Source organism: Phoca vitulina, unplaced genomic scaffold (assembly GCF_004348235.1).
Source record: "Phoca vitulina isolate PV1807 unplaced genomic scaffold, GSC_HSeal_1.0 scaffold3, whole genome shotgun sequence".
NCBI lineage: Eukaryota > Metazoa > Chordata > Mammalia > Carnivora > Phocidae > Phoca > Phoca vitulina.
In genome coordinates this window covers 34,624,822-34,643,775 of record NW_022589706.1, presented here as the reverse complement: position 1 = coordinate 34,643,775, position 18,954 = coordinate 34,624,822, and the positions used below count along the sequence as shown (strand labels likewise).

The 18,954-nt window shown below is 36.1% G+C and overlaps 1 protein-coding gene across 1 annotated transcript in view; it reads left to right on the top strand.

Annotated features, from left to right (window-relative positions):
* Positions 1-18,954, top strand: part of CORIN (corin, serine peptidase) — a 234,550-nt gene that overhangs the window by 60,375 nt on the left and 155,221 nt on the right. The window contains exon 4 of the mRNA XM_032397831.1: positions 12,406-12,613. Within this exon, the coding sequence (XP_032253722.1) occupies positions 12,406-12,613 (208 nt within the window). The remainder of the gene's footprint in view (positions 1-12,405; positions 12,614-18,954) is intronic.

The window sequence follows — 18,954 nt, the reverse complement described above, 5'->3', positions numbered from 1 at the left end:
ACTAAATCATGAATCAATAAATCAAGGTGCAAAACAATGTATAAAATATGCCACCTTTTGTGTGATAAATTGGAAAGGGAAAATATATTTATTTACTTATGTTAAAAAATAAACAGAGGGAGGATACACCAAAAACTAATAAAAATGTTTTTTTATTGGTGAAGAAGAACATGAAGGAAGTGACAGGGATGCAAATAAGACATTTTTAAATGTACCTTTCGTGTAGTTTTGATTAAGAATCAGGTAAAGGACTCATTTAATAAACAATTAGACCAGAGGAAAAAATTCATTAAAAATTGAAAACAAGGCAATAAATTATCTAACTGTATATCAAGTTAGTGACTCAACCATCCAAAATAAAAGAATTATCTCCACTGAACTTAGAATATTTTGATTGTACATCCCTAGTGGATGAACTCTAAGCACCAAAAGAGTTGTCAAGAAGGTTTAAACTCAACAAGTAGTCTTTTTTTTCCTCCCAGCTTTATTGAGGAAAAATTGACAAACATTTGCATATATTTAAAGTGTAAAATGTGGTGATTTGAAATACATATGCATTTTGACATGATTGCCAAGATCAAGGTAATTAACACATCCATCACTTCATGTAGTTAACTCTGTGTGTGTGTGGTGAGAACACTTTTACTCTTAGCAAATATCAAGTCTATCATACAGTATTGTTAACTATAGTCACCCTGCTATATGTTAGTTAGGTCCTCAGAACTTATTCATCTTGTAACTGAAAATTTGTACCCTTTGATCTACAACCCCTTATTTCCCCTCAGTTCCTAGCAACCACTCTGTGAAGTCCTTTTTTTTTAATATTCCACATATAAATGATACCATATGGTATTTGTCTCTCTCTGGGTTTATCCATGTTATTGCTATTGACAGGATTTCTTTTTATGACCAAATAATATCCCATTACATGTTCTTTATCCATTCATCTTTCAATGGACACTTCTGTTGTTCCACATCTTGGCTGTTGTAACTCGTGCTGCAATGAACATGGGGTGCATATATCTTTTCAAATTGGCATTTTTGTTTTCTTCAGATAAAAAAGAAATGCCACTTTCCCAGATGTGGAATTGCTGGGTGATATGGTATTTTTATTTTTAATTTTGGTGGAATCTCCACACTGTGTTTTATAGCGACCACACCGATTTACATTCCCATCAACACTGTACAAGGATTCTCCTTTCTCTACATCCTCATCAACACTTGTTATCTCTTGTCTAGCTATTATCAAATAGCTATCCTAACAGGTGTGAGGTGTCTCTATAATTAAGAATCTATTTCTTGGTTTGCCACTCTCTCTCTCTCTATTTTCCCTTTGCTCCTTTGTTTTGTTTCTTAAATTCCACATATGAGTGAAATCATATGGTATTTGTCTTTCTCTGACTGACTTATTGTGGTTAGCATTATACTCACTAGCTCCATCCATGTCCTTGCAAATGATGAGATTTCATTATTTTTTATGGCTAATATTCCATTGTATATATATATACCCCATCTTCTTTATCCATTCATCAGTTGGTGGACACTTGGGCTGGTTCCATATCTTGGCTACTGTAAATAATTCTACTATATAAACATAGGGGTGCATTTATCCCTTTGAATTAGTGTTTTTGTATTCTTTGGGTAAATACTCAGTAGTGCTATTGCTGGACCGTAGGGTAGTCCTATTTTTAACTCTTTGAGGGACCTCCATACTGTTTTCCAGAGTGGCTGCATCAGTTTGCATTCCCACCAACAGTGCAAGAGGGTTCTTTTTTCTCCACATCCTCGCCAACATCTGTTGTTTCTTGTGTTGTCGATTTTAGCCATTCTGTCAGGTGTGATGTGATATCTCATTGTAGTTTTGATTAGCATTTTCCTGATGGTAAGTGATGATGAAATCTTTTCCTGTGTCTGTTGGTCGTCTGTATGTCTTTTCTGGAGAAATGTGGAAATGAACATATATTAGTGAGTGGAATAAGTAGGCTACAAAATAGTATGTACATTGCATATATACAAAGCATTGTAATACACTGTAATGCTATATATATTCATTTTATGTTAAGTAAAATGTATCTTTTGAAAGAAAAAAAAGACTAGAAAATAATGTCACACTTATTGTGTGTCAAGTATTGTACTGTATACCTTACATGAAAGCTCTATTAAGTAGATACTATTAATATTTATCTACTAATTATATTTATCTAATAATATTTATTTTAAAATAAATTTCTACTTATGCTTACCTCATTTCATTGCTAGTTATATAGGGAGTTTTGCATACCTTATAATAGTAGGGATTTAATAAAGATTTACATAGGATAGGGAAATATAGGCAACAAATATATAGTTTAAAATTCTGAAATCAAAATAATTCAATAATATGATTTAACTTAAAATATGTCATTTTCTTTTTTAGTTCCTTTCTGTATCCATGGCATAGAGTTTCGTTTTTTTTCAAACTTCAAAAAATGGGGGATACTCTTATTTTTCTTTATGTTTTTGAGCAATCAAAACAATAAGCCCTAGGTTTCTGGTTTAATAATAAATAAGTAAGAAATAAGTAATAAATAAGTAATAAATAAATAAGGCCTTATTATGTCTGCTATAATTTAGAAGCAGGTACTCAAACCCTAAAATTTAAAGAAGCCCTTAAACAAAGAAGACTGTTGCACTACTTTTCAATATTGTGAAGGATTTCAAGTATACATGTTTTAATAATTACCATTACTTCTTGCATCCTGCTTCTTCCTTCTGGGTTAAATTCTCTTCTTAACTGAATTACTCCTTGGGAGTTCTCCCAGTGAATACTATTTCAGTTTTGATTTGTTTTAAAATGTCTTTATTTTCCCCCTCACTATGGCATGATTGTTTAGCTAAGTTGACAGTTTTTTTTTTCTCTCATCAATTTAAGAATTTTATTTCACATTTATATGGATTCTTCAATGCTATCAGAAACCTTAGTGCCAATTTAAATTTTGGAATTTTGTCTTTGGAAGCTTTAAAAAGTTTTTCTTACCTTTTCTGGTTTTATTAAAATGGATACGATGTGGATTTCTTTTTATGTATCTTGTCTAGAAGATGTGCTTCTTGAATCTGAGGATTCAGGTATTTCTTCAATTTGGGAGAGTTCTCAGCTATTAACCCTATGAATATAACTTCCCTCCTGATGTTTCTATTCTCTCTTTCTGGAACTCTAATTACTCTTAGGTTGGACATTCTCATCCATCCTCTGTTAATCTCTGTGCTGAATTCTGATGTATTTTCTCGGATTTGTCTTCTAGTTCTTTAGTTCTCTCTTCAGCAGTATCTAATCTTCTATTTTACTCTATTCACTGAGTTTTAAATTTTAGTGTTGATATATATTTTTCATTTCTAGAGGTTCTGTTTGGTTTCTTTTCAAATCTTCCAGTTTTCAATTTACAGTATGTCATTCAAATGACTACATTTTTGTCTTTAGTTGTTTCATTCATACTTGTTTAATAGCCTCCAGACAACCTTCAGTTTTCTGAAGTTCTCAGACTTTTAATACTGATGCTGGTTATGACCAATGATTTTTCTTTCTCTTAATGGCTTGGGTTCCTGTTTATTTTATGAGTTTGGATTATAAACTTCCTTGGATTCAGGGCATGTCACTCTAGGACAATTTTGTGTTTTGTTTGACCAGGCACCCCAAGGTATCCCTGCCCCGGGGCCAATTTTTATGTTAACATTTGGCTTGTGTGGTTTTTAGATCACATGTGTAATTGTAAATTCAAACCCTTGGGAGGGCTAGGGCTCTGGTAAAACGTACCTAAAGAAAGGTTTTTCTTTCAAACCAGAATCTAGGCAGAGTGAGATAAGTGTCCTCATCATATGCCTGAGCTAGTTGGTTCCCTGTTTTTTGTGGGGGTCTTGTTTCCTCTTTGTGCTTCTTGTGGATTCAAGCCTTTATTTCTTTATTGAGAAGATAACTTCCTCTAAGACAAGGTCATTGCTGTATTGGCTCATGATAGCCACTCATGTGATATTCATTCCTGTGATGTCAGCTCATGTGCTCATTGCTCTTGTTTTCAGTTTGCTGTTACATTTCTGGAACCTTGAGGTTTCCTTTTATTTTATGGATAGTTCAGCTGTTCACATAAAAGAAGTTTGTTTTATTTTACAAAATATTTCTAGATGTTTATCATGGGTGAACTTTCAGGTTATTTATTTTGCAATATTTTGGAATTCATTCTTTAAAAAGAAATCATTTTACACAGAAATTTTTAATCACACACAAGGTAGAAAAAATAGTACAATGAATCTCAATGTGCCCTCTCCCAGCTTATCAATATTTTATCAATTTTGTTAGAATCCTTTTTAAAGGACTTTTTTCTAGGGCCTCTTATAGTAGAGTTTAAATTTGCTCCTCTAATTGAACAGAGGAATTTTGATATTAGCTAGTTTTTAATTAAAATACTCTATTTCATAATTTTAAGAAATCATCTAGAGAAAGCAAAGGCTTTATACAACAATATGTTAACCCTATATTAAATATTTAATTCATCATTATTAAAATTCATATTTCAACATTTTTCAATTATAAGAAAAATTACAGTGTCTCTAGAAACAAAATTGAATTGACCCCTCTTGGGTTTTTTGTGTTGGATATTCCATAGTTCCACGCACTATTCTAATCTCTGCCTCTCTAGGTTTGCATTATATCTGCCCCATTTGAATCTGGGCCAGTCTCACTAATTTTGACTCTGCTTCTTTGCTATTTCAACTCTATACATTCATTTACATGTTTAAGCTTCCTGTGTTTCTCTATTTCAGCTTTATTATCCCAGAGCCCTCTACTCCAGTTACTTCCTTCCATTTTCACCCTAACACAAGAGAGGCAAAGAGTAGAGAGGTTTCAGCATTTACATTTTTTCCAAGGCCGGGTTTTACACAGAGTTCTGTTTTTTGTCATCTGACAAGTGGATTGACATTATCTACTAGAGTTGGTAATGAGTAGGAGAAAAGTATTCTAAAATTTTCTGTTAATATCTTCTAGATAAAGAAGAAACAGTTTTCTTAATGTTCAACAAATGTCTTCAGTTACAGTGTGACCAAATTTGTCGAATCTATCCAGAGTAGAGATACAGTATAGCCATTAATATTTTCTTGAGAAACTCCCTATGTATCAAGAACTCAAAATGACTGACTCATGATGGGTTGGCCTTATTATGTCTGCTATAATTTAGAAGCAGGTATAAAGCAACAAACATTTCAGCACAATAGTTGGAAAACTAGAATCAGACCATGTTTTGTCTCCTAAGCTAAACTTGGGAGATAAGTGTCTACTTACAAGGGTAGGGCATGGCCTCCTTACCAGTCCTGTGTGGGTAGCTTCCCTGGAGAGATGTGTGACTGTCCAAGCTGGAGCTGAGATGCAGTTTGTAGATGCATCTGGTTTCCGGAGAAGAGGTACTACTTTTATGTGATATTTGAATGGGTGACAAAGCCAGAGATGCTTATGTGTTTGGATATCTCTGCCTCTTTTAAAAAGACAGAAGTTCTCCATATTGGAGGCCCCCAAAACTCTTAAACTGATCACCTTTACTTCTTATCTAATGTTCTAGAGAAATCCTGGGGCGGCTTCTCAAAAATCCCTATATGGGAAGTTATAGAGTTTTCTGGAGGGAGGATTCCTTTCTAATCATTTGCTGGCTTCATAAGCATTCCGACCTATATAGTTACACAGAGTTCTAAGCATAGGACTCCATGTGTTGTCTAATGCTCTGCTGTCACTTTGTTGAAATTATTAATGATAATATAATTTCATATAAATATTATAAATAATATAATATAAATAAAATAATATAAAATAGTTTTTGAACCAGGGGCCCTACATTTGCAATTTACCCTGGGTGCCCCAAATTATGTAGTCCATTCTGTTCCTGGGTTTTACTGTGATTGGACCAACTTCAGTCTCTTATTTGCCCTTGAATAAAGTACAGTGCCAAGCAATGCCATGAACTAATTGTCATTGGCCTCGTCAGGACTCATGCCTGGAGCTAGGGCTAGGGAGAGGCCTCTGAAAATTCATGACTGCTATTCATTTAGGGATGGGGGAGTTGATACTGAGCCTACAACCAACAAGAACTATTCCGTTCTTCCTCCTTTTGTTGTTGTTGAGTGGTTGCTCATGTTTTACTTTTATTTTTTAATCTTACATTGCCTTGTAATAAGATAAAAGGTATATTTATTAAAAAGAAATAGTATGTCATATGCATTTCAAAAACTAGAAATTTATTTTAAATATTTTCTTTTCAGTATGTAGAACAGGTCCTCCCTTACAATCTTATTCCCTGTAGAATCTTTCTTTGTAAATTCAGAGAGTAAAAAGGTAAATATCAGCTCAACTTGAGGCTGATTTGTTACCAATTTTTTTTCAAGATTTAATTTATTTATTTGAGAAAGAGAGAGAGAGCATGAGCAGGGGGAGGGGGAGGGGCAGAGGGAGAGGGAGAAACAAACTCCCCACTGAGCAGGGAGCCCCAGTGGGGCTGGATCCCAGGACTCTGGGATTATGACCCAAGCCAGAGGCAGATGCTTAACCAACTGAGATACCCAGGCACCCCAGCAAAAAGTTTTATAGTTTATCATATGTGCTAATGGTAGGCATTGTAAAAGCATCACTTAATCTTTATAATAACTCAAAATACAGTACTTTGCAGATGAAGAAACATAAACAGAGAAGTTCAGGAACTAGTGAAAGGCCACATAAATACAGAATAATAAAGGCAGGATTTGAATCAGACTGCAACCACCCCATGCTATGTGTGGGAAAAGTGTTTTACAAATGTGAAAGTACATATCTGAATTATTGTTATCATTCAATCATTCACAATTCTAGGATAGATAATTATATGGGCCAAGATGTGTTCTTTAAAAATGAATGAAAAGTGACTGACAGATGAAGATGTGACAGCTAAAATGTTACATCTTACTTTGTTCTATGGAATGTGAATAATTAATTTACAATAAAATATTGACCCCTCACTGTTACAGTGTTGCCACAGTAGATATTTGTTGGATGAATGAATGACAACAAGTTGTGTGCCCTTAGCTACCATTCAAACATCTTAGAATCAAGTAGTATGAATATGTGTATATGAATGATATAAGAGAATGACCCAGTAATAGGTATATGTAGGATATCAAAGCTTAATGGTTAGCAAAGACTTTCCCAAGAGACTTGAGGTTGTATTAAAAATGTTAAATCTGGAATATATGTAATTATACAGAAAATATTAAATCCCAATCCTCATGCTTCTTCTGGCAAGAGTAGATAGGTCTTACTTAACTTTGATAATTTATACAGTGTTGTATTAACTAGGCACTTATATTTTTTGCCTGTGCATAAATTGGCAAGACATTGGGTTACCTATGTCCTTGAATATGTCTGTAAAGACTTTATTACAAATGCCACAATTGACTCATGTGTTTTACTTTGATTCATTGATTTTTCTTTTATAAGAAATAAAATAGTTACCATGTTTGTATTCAAAGATGTTTACAGAGTTACTTAAGAAGCCCAGATCCTCACAGAGAGGCCCTGTCTTTAACTTTGTGTTCCTTCTTATCTTTCTGTAACCTTCTTATGGATCTCCCTAAATACACAAAGTCCTTTCAAATTGGTTTGTCCCAGAAATTATTTGGACAAAATGTAACTTTTCGTGTAAGTTATCTAGAATAGAGACTGGCTTACATTATTCCATTCTGCTGATGTAGTTTCGACCTGTGCTGACTTTGTGGTCCAGCCAGGAATAGATAAGATACTAAGCATTCCCAGTCCAAATGGACTCGCAGTAAGGACGATAAACCAATTCACTGTTTTCTTTGAAAAAGTTTAATTTTTGCCAATCTTGGAGAAGCAGCTCTATTGCTAAATCCAAGGAGATTCATCAAAATATTCTACAATGAATGAAGTACATTTACAGTGTTTAAAATGGAATAGTATCTTTGGCAGAATCATACACAGGAAGAGAATAGGTTATGGGGTCAGAAAGACCTGGTTTCAATTTCAACTCTACAGCTTAACATAGTGTAACCTCGAATACTTTCTCATCCTCATTGAATCTGATTCATCTTCTATAGAGTGGGAATAAAAAAGCTTTCTCAGGGCACCTGGGTGGCTCAGTCGTTAAGCGTCTGCCTTCGGCTCAGATCATGATCCCAGGGTCCTGGGATCGAGTCCTGTATCGGGCTCCTCGCTCTGCGAGAAGCCTGCTTCTCCCTCTCCCACTCCCCCTGCTTGTGTTCCCTCTCTCGCTGTATCTATCTCTGTCAAATTAATAAATAAAATCTTTAAAAAAAAAAGCTTTCTCATAGGATAGTAGGAAGGTTAAGTAAAGTGCCGTATATAAGGTACCTAGCAAACATCCAGCCTAGAAAGTACTCAAGGATCTTTTATCTCTTTTCTTATCTTTAACTGTTGTATTTAATATAAAACAATAAGTAGAAATGGAATTTAAAATATATTTTATATTAAGAGACAAACTGAATAGAAACTAATTAATTTATTTAGGCTTTTATTGTAAACTTATCTCACCCTATCTTCTGTGAATAATATATTTTTCTTGCTGAAGGTACCAACGCTGTTGATACATCAGTTGAACATCAGCAGTATGATGATTTCTGCTATGTTTTCTCTGTTATGCTGAGGTCTCGTGCTAAAAGCAATTGAGCATGCTTAGGGATAATGAAAGGTTATACCTTGTAGAGGAAAGGGAGGGCAGTCCCTCCTCTTTTACTTTCAACTGCTGCACTATAGTCCAGAGGGGAGTCCAGGATGGGAATCAGTCTGGTGGAAGGAATAGGATGGGATGACTCCCTAGGCCATGGTAAGTTCTAGGGAACAGATCATTAAAAACAATAGTCTCAATAATAGCCATCAACCTTAGTGCTTTTGGGTCTCAGATATACTGGCTTGTTCACATCAGCATCTATCTTGTTTAATAAGAAAACTTTTAGTGGGAAGACTTTGTTCCATGTAATCTCTGCACTCATGCAGTGAATAACTATTGAGTGTCTACTATTTGGTATCCCTGATGTGGATGAATACTGGGAATAAATAAGTAAATAAATAAACAGACAGACAGACAAGATTGTATGAGGCAGTCCTGACACTATAATGAAAATAGAACAGGATGATGTTATTAAGGGATGTAGGAGCACTTTGGATGCTATACTTATGGGAATGGGAACTTTCGCTATCTCCTGAGAAGGAAATATCTTTTTTTCTTGTGTGCAGCTCACATTGCCATGAACATAGAATAACACACCAAATACGAGTTACCTTACTATCTTGTATTTTTCCAATGATTTCTCAGTATTCAGTAGTTTCTTTGGCTACTGAATGGGGGTGGGGGTGAATTAGCCTTTTGGTCATCTCATCACTTCAAATATAGTTTATCATCAAGTGTATAAACTCCAAAGCTGTGAACCTTACAGAAAATCATGTAATATAAAATAAATAATAGCATGTGGTCAGTATACATGGGTGTGTTATCTATGGATATAAATTCAGGCTTTGTGACATATCATGACATACTTTTTAGTCTTTTCCTTTCATGGGCCATTAGGAATTACCTTCTTTAAGGTCTGTTTTTAACATAATAACCCCATTTTATGTTAGCCCAGGGTGGCTCCAAATAGAAGTTATTCAGAACACATAGGTTTGAAGATCTGGATTTTCCACAGAACGGCTCTGCCTAGCTGGGCAGATGTCTTAGACTTTCTAAAAGTGAGTTTCCTCATGTATAATATAGATGCAGTATCACTTTACCAGGTTGTGAAAATGAGATAATTGTGAATGAGAGCCGCTGAGTACCTGTTTTGGTATCTGGCATAGGCTGGTTTTCAATAAATGCTTTCTGAGATTGAATTTTCCAGAGATGATTTCATATTTTTGATGAAATAAAACTCTTACTCTTAGCTCTTTTAAGTAAGCATCTCTGCTTGTAGCACAATACATACAACTGGTCATTTTGAAGTTTGCTGTCTGTATGATCTCCCTGCCTGTGTTGCTCTCCCACACTGAAATGTATTTTAACCTCCCTCACTAAATGACTTGACTGTCATATTCATGAAACTTGCCCAGAACCCCCTACCTTGGCATTCACGTTCGGCTGAATTCATGTGTCTATGTGTCTATTTGTGTTCTGTCTGAATATTTTAATTTGGATTTTCTTCTTCTCTCACTCCTTTCTTTCCCATTTTGTATCTTGAGTTTGATGAGGTCCAAAAAAGTGTTGTGCCCTTAAATTTTTGGCCGAGTCTATCCTAGGGTCTAGCATGCAGAGAAATTCCACATGTCATTGTTGCCTTTGAAAGTGGAAAGCGTTTTGATCCTGCCCCACTGAGCTCAGCACACTTTGGGTTGAATAATAAAAACAATGGTGGAGTGTGTCTTTTCATGAAGTATGAGACTGAGCTAATGGCTACAATCTAGTCATTTGGGGGAAAGACTTCCTACAGAGTTTGGGCAGTTTTCAGAGTGGTTTGAAAAAAGAGAAGTGAGATTAGGAAGTGCACTTAGGAGACTAGGGAAGGCAGTGAGAGGATCAGAAGTAAAGTCTCTGAGGTGACCTATGTGAAGGAAGCAGATGCGGAGGTTGGGAATCCTTCTGTGGTAGGCTGTATTTATTCTGTATTACAGATCAAAGGGTTAGTTTGGCCATTTTATCAGAGATGCAGCCTTATTTTTTAACACTATTTTTATTAAAATGAAATTAGCCTTAGGTTTGGAGAGGTTTTTCTCTTTATTTCTTTGACTGGGAATTACATAGTTATCAGAAAAGATGTTTCCTTTCTTATTGAGCTTCTTTCCCTTCTTGCTGTTCTCCCCCCTCTCAACATAATTAGAATGAATACTTTCACTCCTTTTCCAAAACCTGAAGATGCTGTTTTTAAATAGTAGCTTATTGAAATAATAACCGAAATTTTAATTATCTCCTTTTTTTAAAAAAAGATTTTATTTATTTATTAGAGAGAGAGAGAGAGAGAGCATGACAGGGGGAGGGGCAGAGGGAGAAGCAGACTCCCTGCTGAGCATGGAGCCTGCCATGGGGTTCGATCCTGGGACTCCAGGATCATGACCTGAGCCGAAGATAAATGCTTAACTGACTGAGCCACCCAAGCGCCCCTAACTTATCTCCTTCTTAAAGCAAAAGTAATAAATCTTCATACAAACCAGTAAGAGAATACAGAATTAAAGAAAGAAAAATAGAATAGTCTCCTAAAATCCCATTACCTGCACTCATATTAATATTTTGATTTATACGACATCAAACATTCAAATTTAGGGAATGAGAAAGAGAGGCTGTGGAGGTGGTAGTGCTTGGGAGAAGAGCCAGCTATGAAACAAAATGAAATTGGAGGCTCTGACTGACCCTAGATTGTTGGCGTGGACAAGACTGGAAAACTTTGTATAACCATGTATGTTTTATTTTATTTTATTTTTTAAAGATTTTATTTATTTATTTGACAGAGAGAGAGCCAGTGAGAGAGGGAACACAAGCAGGGGGAGTGGGAGAGGGAGAAGCAGGCTTCCCTCGGAGCAGGGAGCCCGATGCGGGGCTCCATCCCAGGACCCTGGGATCATGACCTGAGCCGAAGGCAGACACTTAATGATTGAGCCACCCAGGTGCCCCTAATCATGTATTTTTTAAAACAGGATCCTGGTATGCAAATTTTTTTGTGACTTGCTGTTTTTATCTATTACAAGCACCATTCTATGTGATTGACTAGTCTTCTAAAACATCTCTCATACAGCTAAGTATTCTGTTGTTTGAGTTTCAAAGTATTTTAAACCCATTCCCATCGGTGAATGTTTAGGTGATTCGTATCTTTTAAAAATTATAAACTGTGCAGAGATGAAGATCCCTGTAAATAAATCCATATTCACAATCATGATTATTTCCTTAGAATAAATTTTTAGAAATTTTACAGTGCCAAGGGATACGCATTTAAAGTGTCTCTCTCTCTCTTCATATATATATATATATATATATATATATATATATATATATATATATAGCTTTATAGCTATAACACATATATAACATATATAACATTGCCCTGCCTAGCTATGATCCAAATAGTGCCTGCCAACTTATGTGCCCATCAGCAAGGTGTGAGAGTGTATTTTTCTCTATATTTGCCCAGGATACAGATACTATTCCTTTGTGAATATTAGTAGCTTGATTTCATTATCTTATGCACAAACGCCGCCACACTTATTTGTACGTCTGTGTATGTCTGATTGTATATCTATAATCACTCTTACAGAATATATTTTATCTCATGAACATGTCAGTCTGTTATACCGAGTGAGTTTGTAAACATATAATTCTGATATGTCTGCTCTTAAATATACTTATCTTGACTTCCCAGGTGCCTGTACGAACATCACCCACAGCCAGTGTCAGATGCTGCCCTACCAAACCACGCTAACACCTCTCTTCTCGATTGTCAAAAACACGGAAGTGGAGAAGTTCCTCAAGTTCTTCATGTACCTCCATCGCCTCAGCTGCTACCAACATATCATGCTTTTTGGCTGTAGCCTCGCCTTCCCTGAGTGCGTCGGTGATGCTGATGACAGGTATTTTGGAATCAAAATCATTCTGTGATAAGAGTCGGTTGTAACAGAGGTGTCTGAGAGGAATGAAATTATCCCGAGCTACCACCGTTTATTTTTGTTAAAGGAGAAAATATCCCATACCCATCACAGCCACTTGTAATTCTTTGAAACTGAAATTTTTTTGTGAAAACTTGGAATACTTTTATTTCTGGAGAGAAATTATCCCGGATGTGAGATTGAGGCAATCAGCTGGGATACTGAGGAGCTGTTTCCGTGAGGGTCTGGCAGAAGACAGCACACTCAAAGGGGTGACTGAAAAGAGTTTATTGAAGAGAAGATTTATAGAGGTATGGACAGGTTAAGAGACCAAATGATGGGAGGCATCAGGGTCTCATGATAGGGGATGCAGTTCCACCACCCAAGACGTGGAGGGGGAAAAAGGGCGGACAGCGACTGGAGAGAGTTTTAGCTATGGGCAAGGGGTCTTCCAACCAGCCAAGTCCTGCGACCCTATGCAGAGGAGCATAGCCACCAGCAGCCAGCCTGTCAGCCCTGCAGGAAAGAGGAGAAAGAAATACTCTGACCTCACTCTACTCCTGCCCTCCCATCTGCCGGGGCCTTCCACCATCCGAACTCACCCACAGCCATTGGGCAAGGGCGTGTTATTGATGTGACCACAATAGATGAGATCTAAAATCTCATCCAAACATTATTGGGTCCAAAGTCCCAAATCTCATCCTCTGAAACAGGCATAGGTGAGACGCTGGGTGGTTCTTATGGTCAACACTAGAGCCCAGAGCAGGGTGAGGAGGGTGAAGGGTAGATGCAGAGGGACAAACAGAGAATGTCTAGTACAATATCAAATAAGATTAGAAAGAATTTTCTTATTTTGGGCGGGGGAAAGAACATTTGAGTAAGTGTGCTTGTGGATGTATCTTGTAAGCTCATTTTTTTTTTTTTTGAGATAAAGTTGACATATAGCATTATACTGGTTTCAGGTGTACCACATAATGATTCAATATTTGAATATATTGCCAAATGATCACCACAATAAGTCTAGTTAACATCCATCACCACACATAGTTATAAATTTTCTTTTTCTTATAATGAGAACTTTTAAAATCAACTCTCTTAGCAACTTTTAAATATACAATACAATATAGTCACCATGTTGTATATTACATCTCCATGAATTATTTAGTTTATAACTGGAAGTTTGTACTTTTTGACCATCATCACCTTATTGAAATAACATAATTTCAATATTACATTATTATATTGAAATAATTTTCAGTAAGAGTAAATCAATGAAAAGTATGTTATGGAATTTTTTAAGTTTACTAAGTATACATTTTTAAAATTTTTGCAAAGCATGTGTTAAATACATAATCACATAAAACATCAATTATTTTCTGAATTAAAATGTTAGGGAGTTTTCAGAATAATAATGTTAGAATGAAATTCATTTTCAAGTGCAAGTAGGTTCCATGTTATTTGTACTAATTTAGTTAGTGTATAAAATATGTTTTGAACAGAAGGAAGGCATTCATTGTTTTGATTGGGGAAAGCCTACATTGCCACAGAATAAAATCTGCGTAGAAGAGAAATAGTAGATTGTTTATTGTAGAAGTAAGTAAAGAACTATGAGCAGATACTGCTTTTAGGAAAACATTTCACTAGAAAGAATCATATGCAGAGCATGCTTTCATGGTAACAAGAGAGAAACAGTGGCGGTATAACATGGCGGTTGTGATATTTTTCTAGAGCTGCTGTAACAAATTACTACAAGCTGGGTGGCTTAAACAGACCTTTGTTCTCTCACAGTTCTAGAAACTAGAGATGTAAAATCTGACAGGGCCATGCTCCCTGTGGGGGTTGTGAGGGGGTAGAAATCATTTTCTCCTTTCACCTGCTTCTGGTGGTTTCAGGCTTTCCTTGACCTATGGCCACGTCACCCCACGCTCTCCCTCCATCCTCACATAGCTTTCTCTGTGTGTCTCTCTTCTCTCGTGAGGACACTTGTCATTGGTCTAGGTAGCTCAAGATGATCTCATCATCTCAAGGTTCTTGACTTAATTATGCCCACAAAGACCTTTTTTTTCCCAAATAAGGTAACATTCACAGATTCCAGAAGTTAGGACATGGACACATCATTTTGGGGCCCTCCATTCAACACACGACAGTGGCTAAGAAAGCAGGCTATGGGGCCACGTGCCTCATCCTTCTCACCTGTAAAATGGAGATAATAGCTGAACCTCCTTTGCAAAGTTCACATGAGGATCAAATGACAGAGGGTGCCTGGCTTTTATGAAGAGCTCAAGAAATGTTAGCAACGGCTATCAAATCAATGGGTTGAGAAGGTGAGGTAGTACTAATGAAATTAAGAGCATAAAGAGTATTTCTAACATATATTAAGTATTGAAGGATTGCAAAAAAAGAATGTGGAATACATATGGATTAAAAGAAAATTAGGTCGAATACTCAAGGCTGTTGGAGTTGGATTCTTGTTCCACTTCTTAATTTCAAACATTTTCACTTACCACTCTTTTCTTGAATTTCTCTATGGAGTCATATGGGTGCATAAATAAAACAATGAAAGAAAGCTTACTGGGGACTCTGAATTCATTTTGGTCTTCCTTCTTAATATAACTCAATCTCCACTCTCACTTAAATCAGTTGTGAAATTCCGGTTAAGCTCCTCATAGTCTTCAGGGCACTTTTAGGTAAAATTTGTTTTTCTCCTGACCTGGTTCATCCTGAAAAAATGCTCTCCTGTAAGTGTTTTCCATTTTCTGTTATAATGGATAATAATTTATAGTCACTTTTCAGGTATACTTTTGGGACTTATCCTATTTTTTATTGTTACATTTATTATTATATTTAATTTTATAATTATACTTCCAGACCAGTGCTTCCTGCTGTCATTTAGTGTGTGCATGGAAACCAGAAGCTAAATTTAATAAGCAAAGTAAGTTCATAAAGGTAAAATGTATTGTAGAAAATAGTGTAAATACAGTTTTCTTATATTTCATTATTTTCGATCATCCATTATACTAATTTTCTCTAACTATTCAAATAATGGAGAATTGCTTATATTCCATCCTAGACAAAATAGCTAATGTTTAAATTTTAGTTTAAAAAGATTAATGGGATATATAAATAGTATGGTTTTTTTTTTTTTAAAGATTTTATTTATTTATTTATTTGAAAGGGAGAGAATGAGAGAGAGAGAGCACATGAGAGGGGGGAGGGTCAGAGGGAGAAGCAGACTCCCTGCTGAGCAGGGAGCCCGATGCGGGACTCGATCCCAGGACTCCAGGATCGTGACCTGAGCCGAAGGCAGTCGCTTAACCAACTGAGCCACCCAGGTGCCCAATAGTATGGTTTTTAACCTGCCCCTTTGAGACCTCAAATGCTCATTAACTACATTTTATAACAATAAACGTTAACAGTTTTTATTTAGACGAGGGTTGCTATTAATAAATACGTATATCATATACTATAACACAGGCTAACTGAAGTGGTACATAATTTATATGGATTCAGTGAAATTTATCTCAAACTATAGAGATCTCATTGATAAGTCATTTGGATAGCCTTAAAAATATATGTGTTAGGGCGCCTGGGTGGCTCAGTTGGTTAAGCAACTGCCTTCGGCTCAGGTCATGATCCTGGAGTCCCTGGATCGAGTCCCGCATCGGGCTCCCTGCTCGGCAGGGAGTCTGCTTTGCCCTCTGACCCTATCCCCTCTCATGTGTTCTCTCTCATTCTCTCTCTCTCAAATAAATAAATAAAATCTTTAAAAAAAAAAAAATATATGTGTTAGCAGGAGTAGCTTAAAAATATCAGCAAGTAGCTGGAGAGAAATCCACAATTCCTGGGCCAGGAGAGTTAACAGTTGTTTCTGGATGGCTTTTTGACACACCAGATACAATTAAGGTCTCTGGAAGAGAAAACAGGTATTGCAAACACATGCTTTTGATGTGTAATTATCACTCATACCCAAGTTGTTTAAATAATGGGCCTATAATATTGTCAAAACTGAAGGGGGGTCAGTTTGGCTTGGAAGGTCCAGTTTTGCTTCTAGAAGACACCCAGGAGACCTGCTAATGTGGGGTGACTGTCACCCCACTCACATCTTCTGATACTTTGCAGAGAAACTCTGTGCTCATGAGATGAGTCCTTAACATTAAAAACTTGACATGTTTGCTATTGATTTTTTTTTCCCTCTGGACTGTAGATTTGTCACTAGGTCCTTCGTAGAAATTCTTAATAGCTGTGGAAATGAAATAAAAATTCTTCATTTAGCCAGATTACTTGAGATTCAAGATTATATTTCAAACCTAGGAACTACAGGACAGTTTTCTGTTAATGTACTTAATCCCTGTAGGATTGTGATAGGAATCAAACGTGTTTCTTCAAATGAGCTTCTTAAAAAATGCTCTGCTTTTTCCCAAATAAGTATGTTGACTGGAAATTAGAACATTTAATCTGGCAACTACAGAGAAAGCACTTGAGGGGCTCCTGGGTGGCTCAGTCGGTTAAGGGTTTGCCTTCGGCTCAGGGCATGGTCCCGGTGTCCTGGGATCGAGCCCTATGTCGGGCTCCTTGCTCAGTGGAGAGTCTGCTTGTTCCTCTCCCTTTGCCCCTCGTGCTCTCTTTCTCTCTCTCTCAATCTCTCTCAAATAAATAAAATCTTAAAAAAAAAAAGCACTTGAAAGTTTGGGGGCAGATGAAACCTAATTCTGCCAATTGCCAGTTATAAGACCTTGGGCATTTTAGTTAGCCTTCTGACCCGCAGTTTACTCATCTCTATAATGAGAGCCTTCATAAGCTGCATTTGTGTGTGTTAAACAGAATGATTTCTATAAAGTGCCCATACATGGCCTACACTATATGGCACAGAGTAACTTCTCCATGAACAGTAACTTACTATTATTGATAGAGTAGTCAATGATGGTAAGTGAATTTTCTGGGAGGGTATAAACTTCATCACTTCTTTCAGAGATGCAAGATTTGCATTTTTTTCCCCATTCTTCCCACCGTCTAAACCTGATTAGTAATGTTGAGCATCATTTCATGCTCTGTATGTCTTCTTTGGAAAAATATCTATTCAGGTCCTCTGCCCATTTTTTAATTGGGTTTTTTTTGGTGTTGTGTTGTATAAGCTTTTTATATATTTTGGATATTAACCCCTTATCAGATATATCATTTTCAAATATCTTCTCCCATTCAGTAAGTTGCCTTTTTGTTTTGTTGATAGTTTTTTTCACTGTGCAAAAGCTTTTTATTTTGGTGTAGTCCCAATAGTTTCGTTTTGCTTGTTTTCCTTGCTAGAGGAGACATATCAAGGAAAATGTTTCTATGGCTAGTATCAAAGAGATTACTGCCTGTATTTACTTCTAGGAATTTTATGGTTTCAGGTTTCACATTCAGGTATTTAATCCAGTTTATTTATTTTTTTTAAAGATGTATTTATTTATTTTAGAGAGGGAGAATGAGAGAGTGAATGAGCGAGTATGAGTACGGGAGGGGTAGAGGAAGAGAATCTTAAGCAGACCCACCACTGAGCACAGGGCCCGATGCGGGGCTCAATATCATGACCCTGAGATCATGATGTGAGCTGAAACCAAGAGTTGGATGCTTAACTGATTGAGACACCCAGGCACCCCAGAGTTTATTTTTGTGAATTATAAAAGAAAGTGGTCCAGTTTAATTCTTTTGCATGCAGCTGTACAATTTTCTCAACACCATTTGTTGAAGAGACTGTCCTTTCCTCGTTGTGTATTCTTGCCTCTTTTATCGTAGATTAATTGACCATAAAATTGTGGGTTTATTTCTGACTTCTGTTTTATTGATCTATGTGTCTATTTTTTGTGCTGGTACCATACTATTTTGATTACTATAGCTTTGTAGTATATCTTGAAGTCTGGGGTTGTGATACCTCCAGCTTTGTTCTTATTTCTCAAAATTGCTTTGACTATTTGAGATCTTTTGTGGTTCCATCTAAATTTTAGTATTATTTGATCTAGTCCTCTGAAAAATGTCTTGGTATTTTGATAGGGACTGTATTGAATCTGTAGATTGCTTTGGGGAGTATGGACATCTTAACAATATTAATTCTTCTAATCCATTAACATGGGATGTCTTTCCATTTGTTTGTGTCATCTTCAATTCTTTCATCAGCGTTTTATAGTTTTCAGGGTACAGGTCTTTCACCTCCTTGATTAAGTTTATTCTGAGGTATTTTAATATTTTTGGAGCAATTGTAAATGGAATTGTTTTCTTAATTTCTCTTTCTGCTATTTTGTTATTAGTGTATAGAAACACTACTGATTTCTGATTTCTGTGACTTTTCTGAC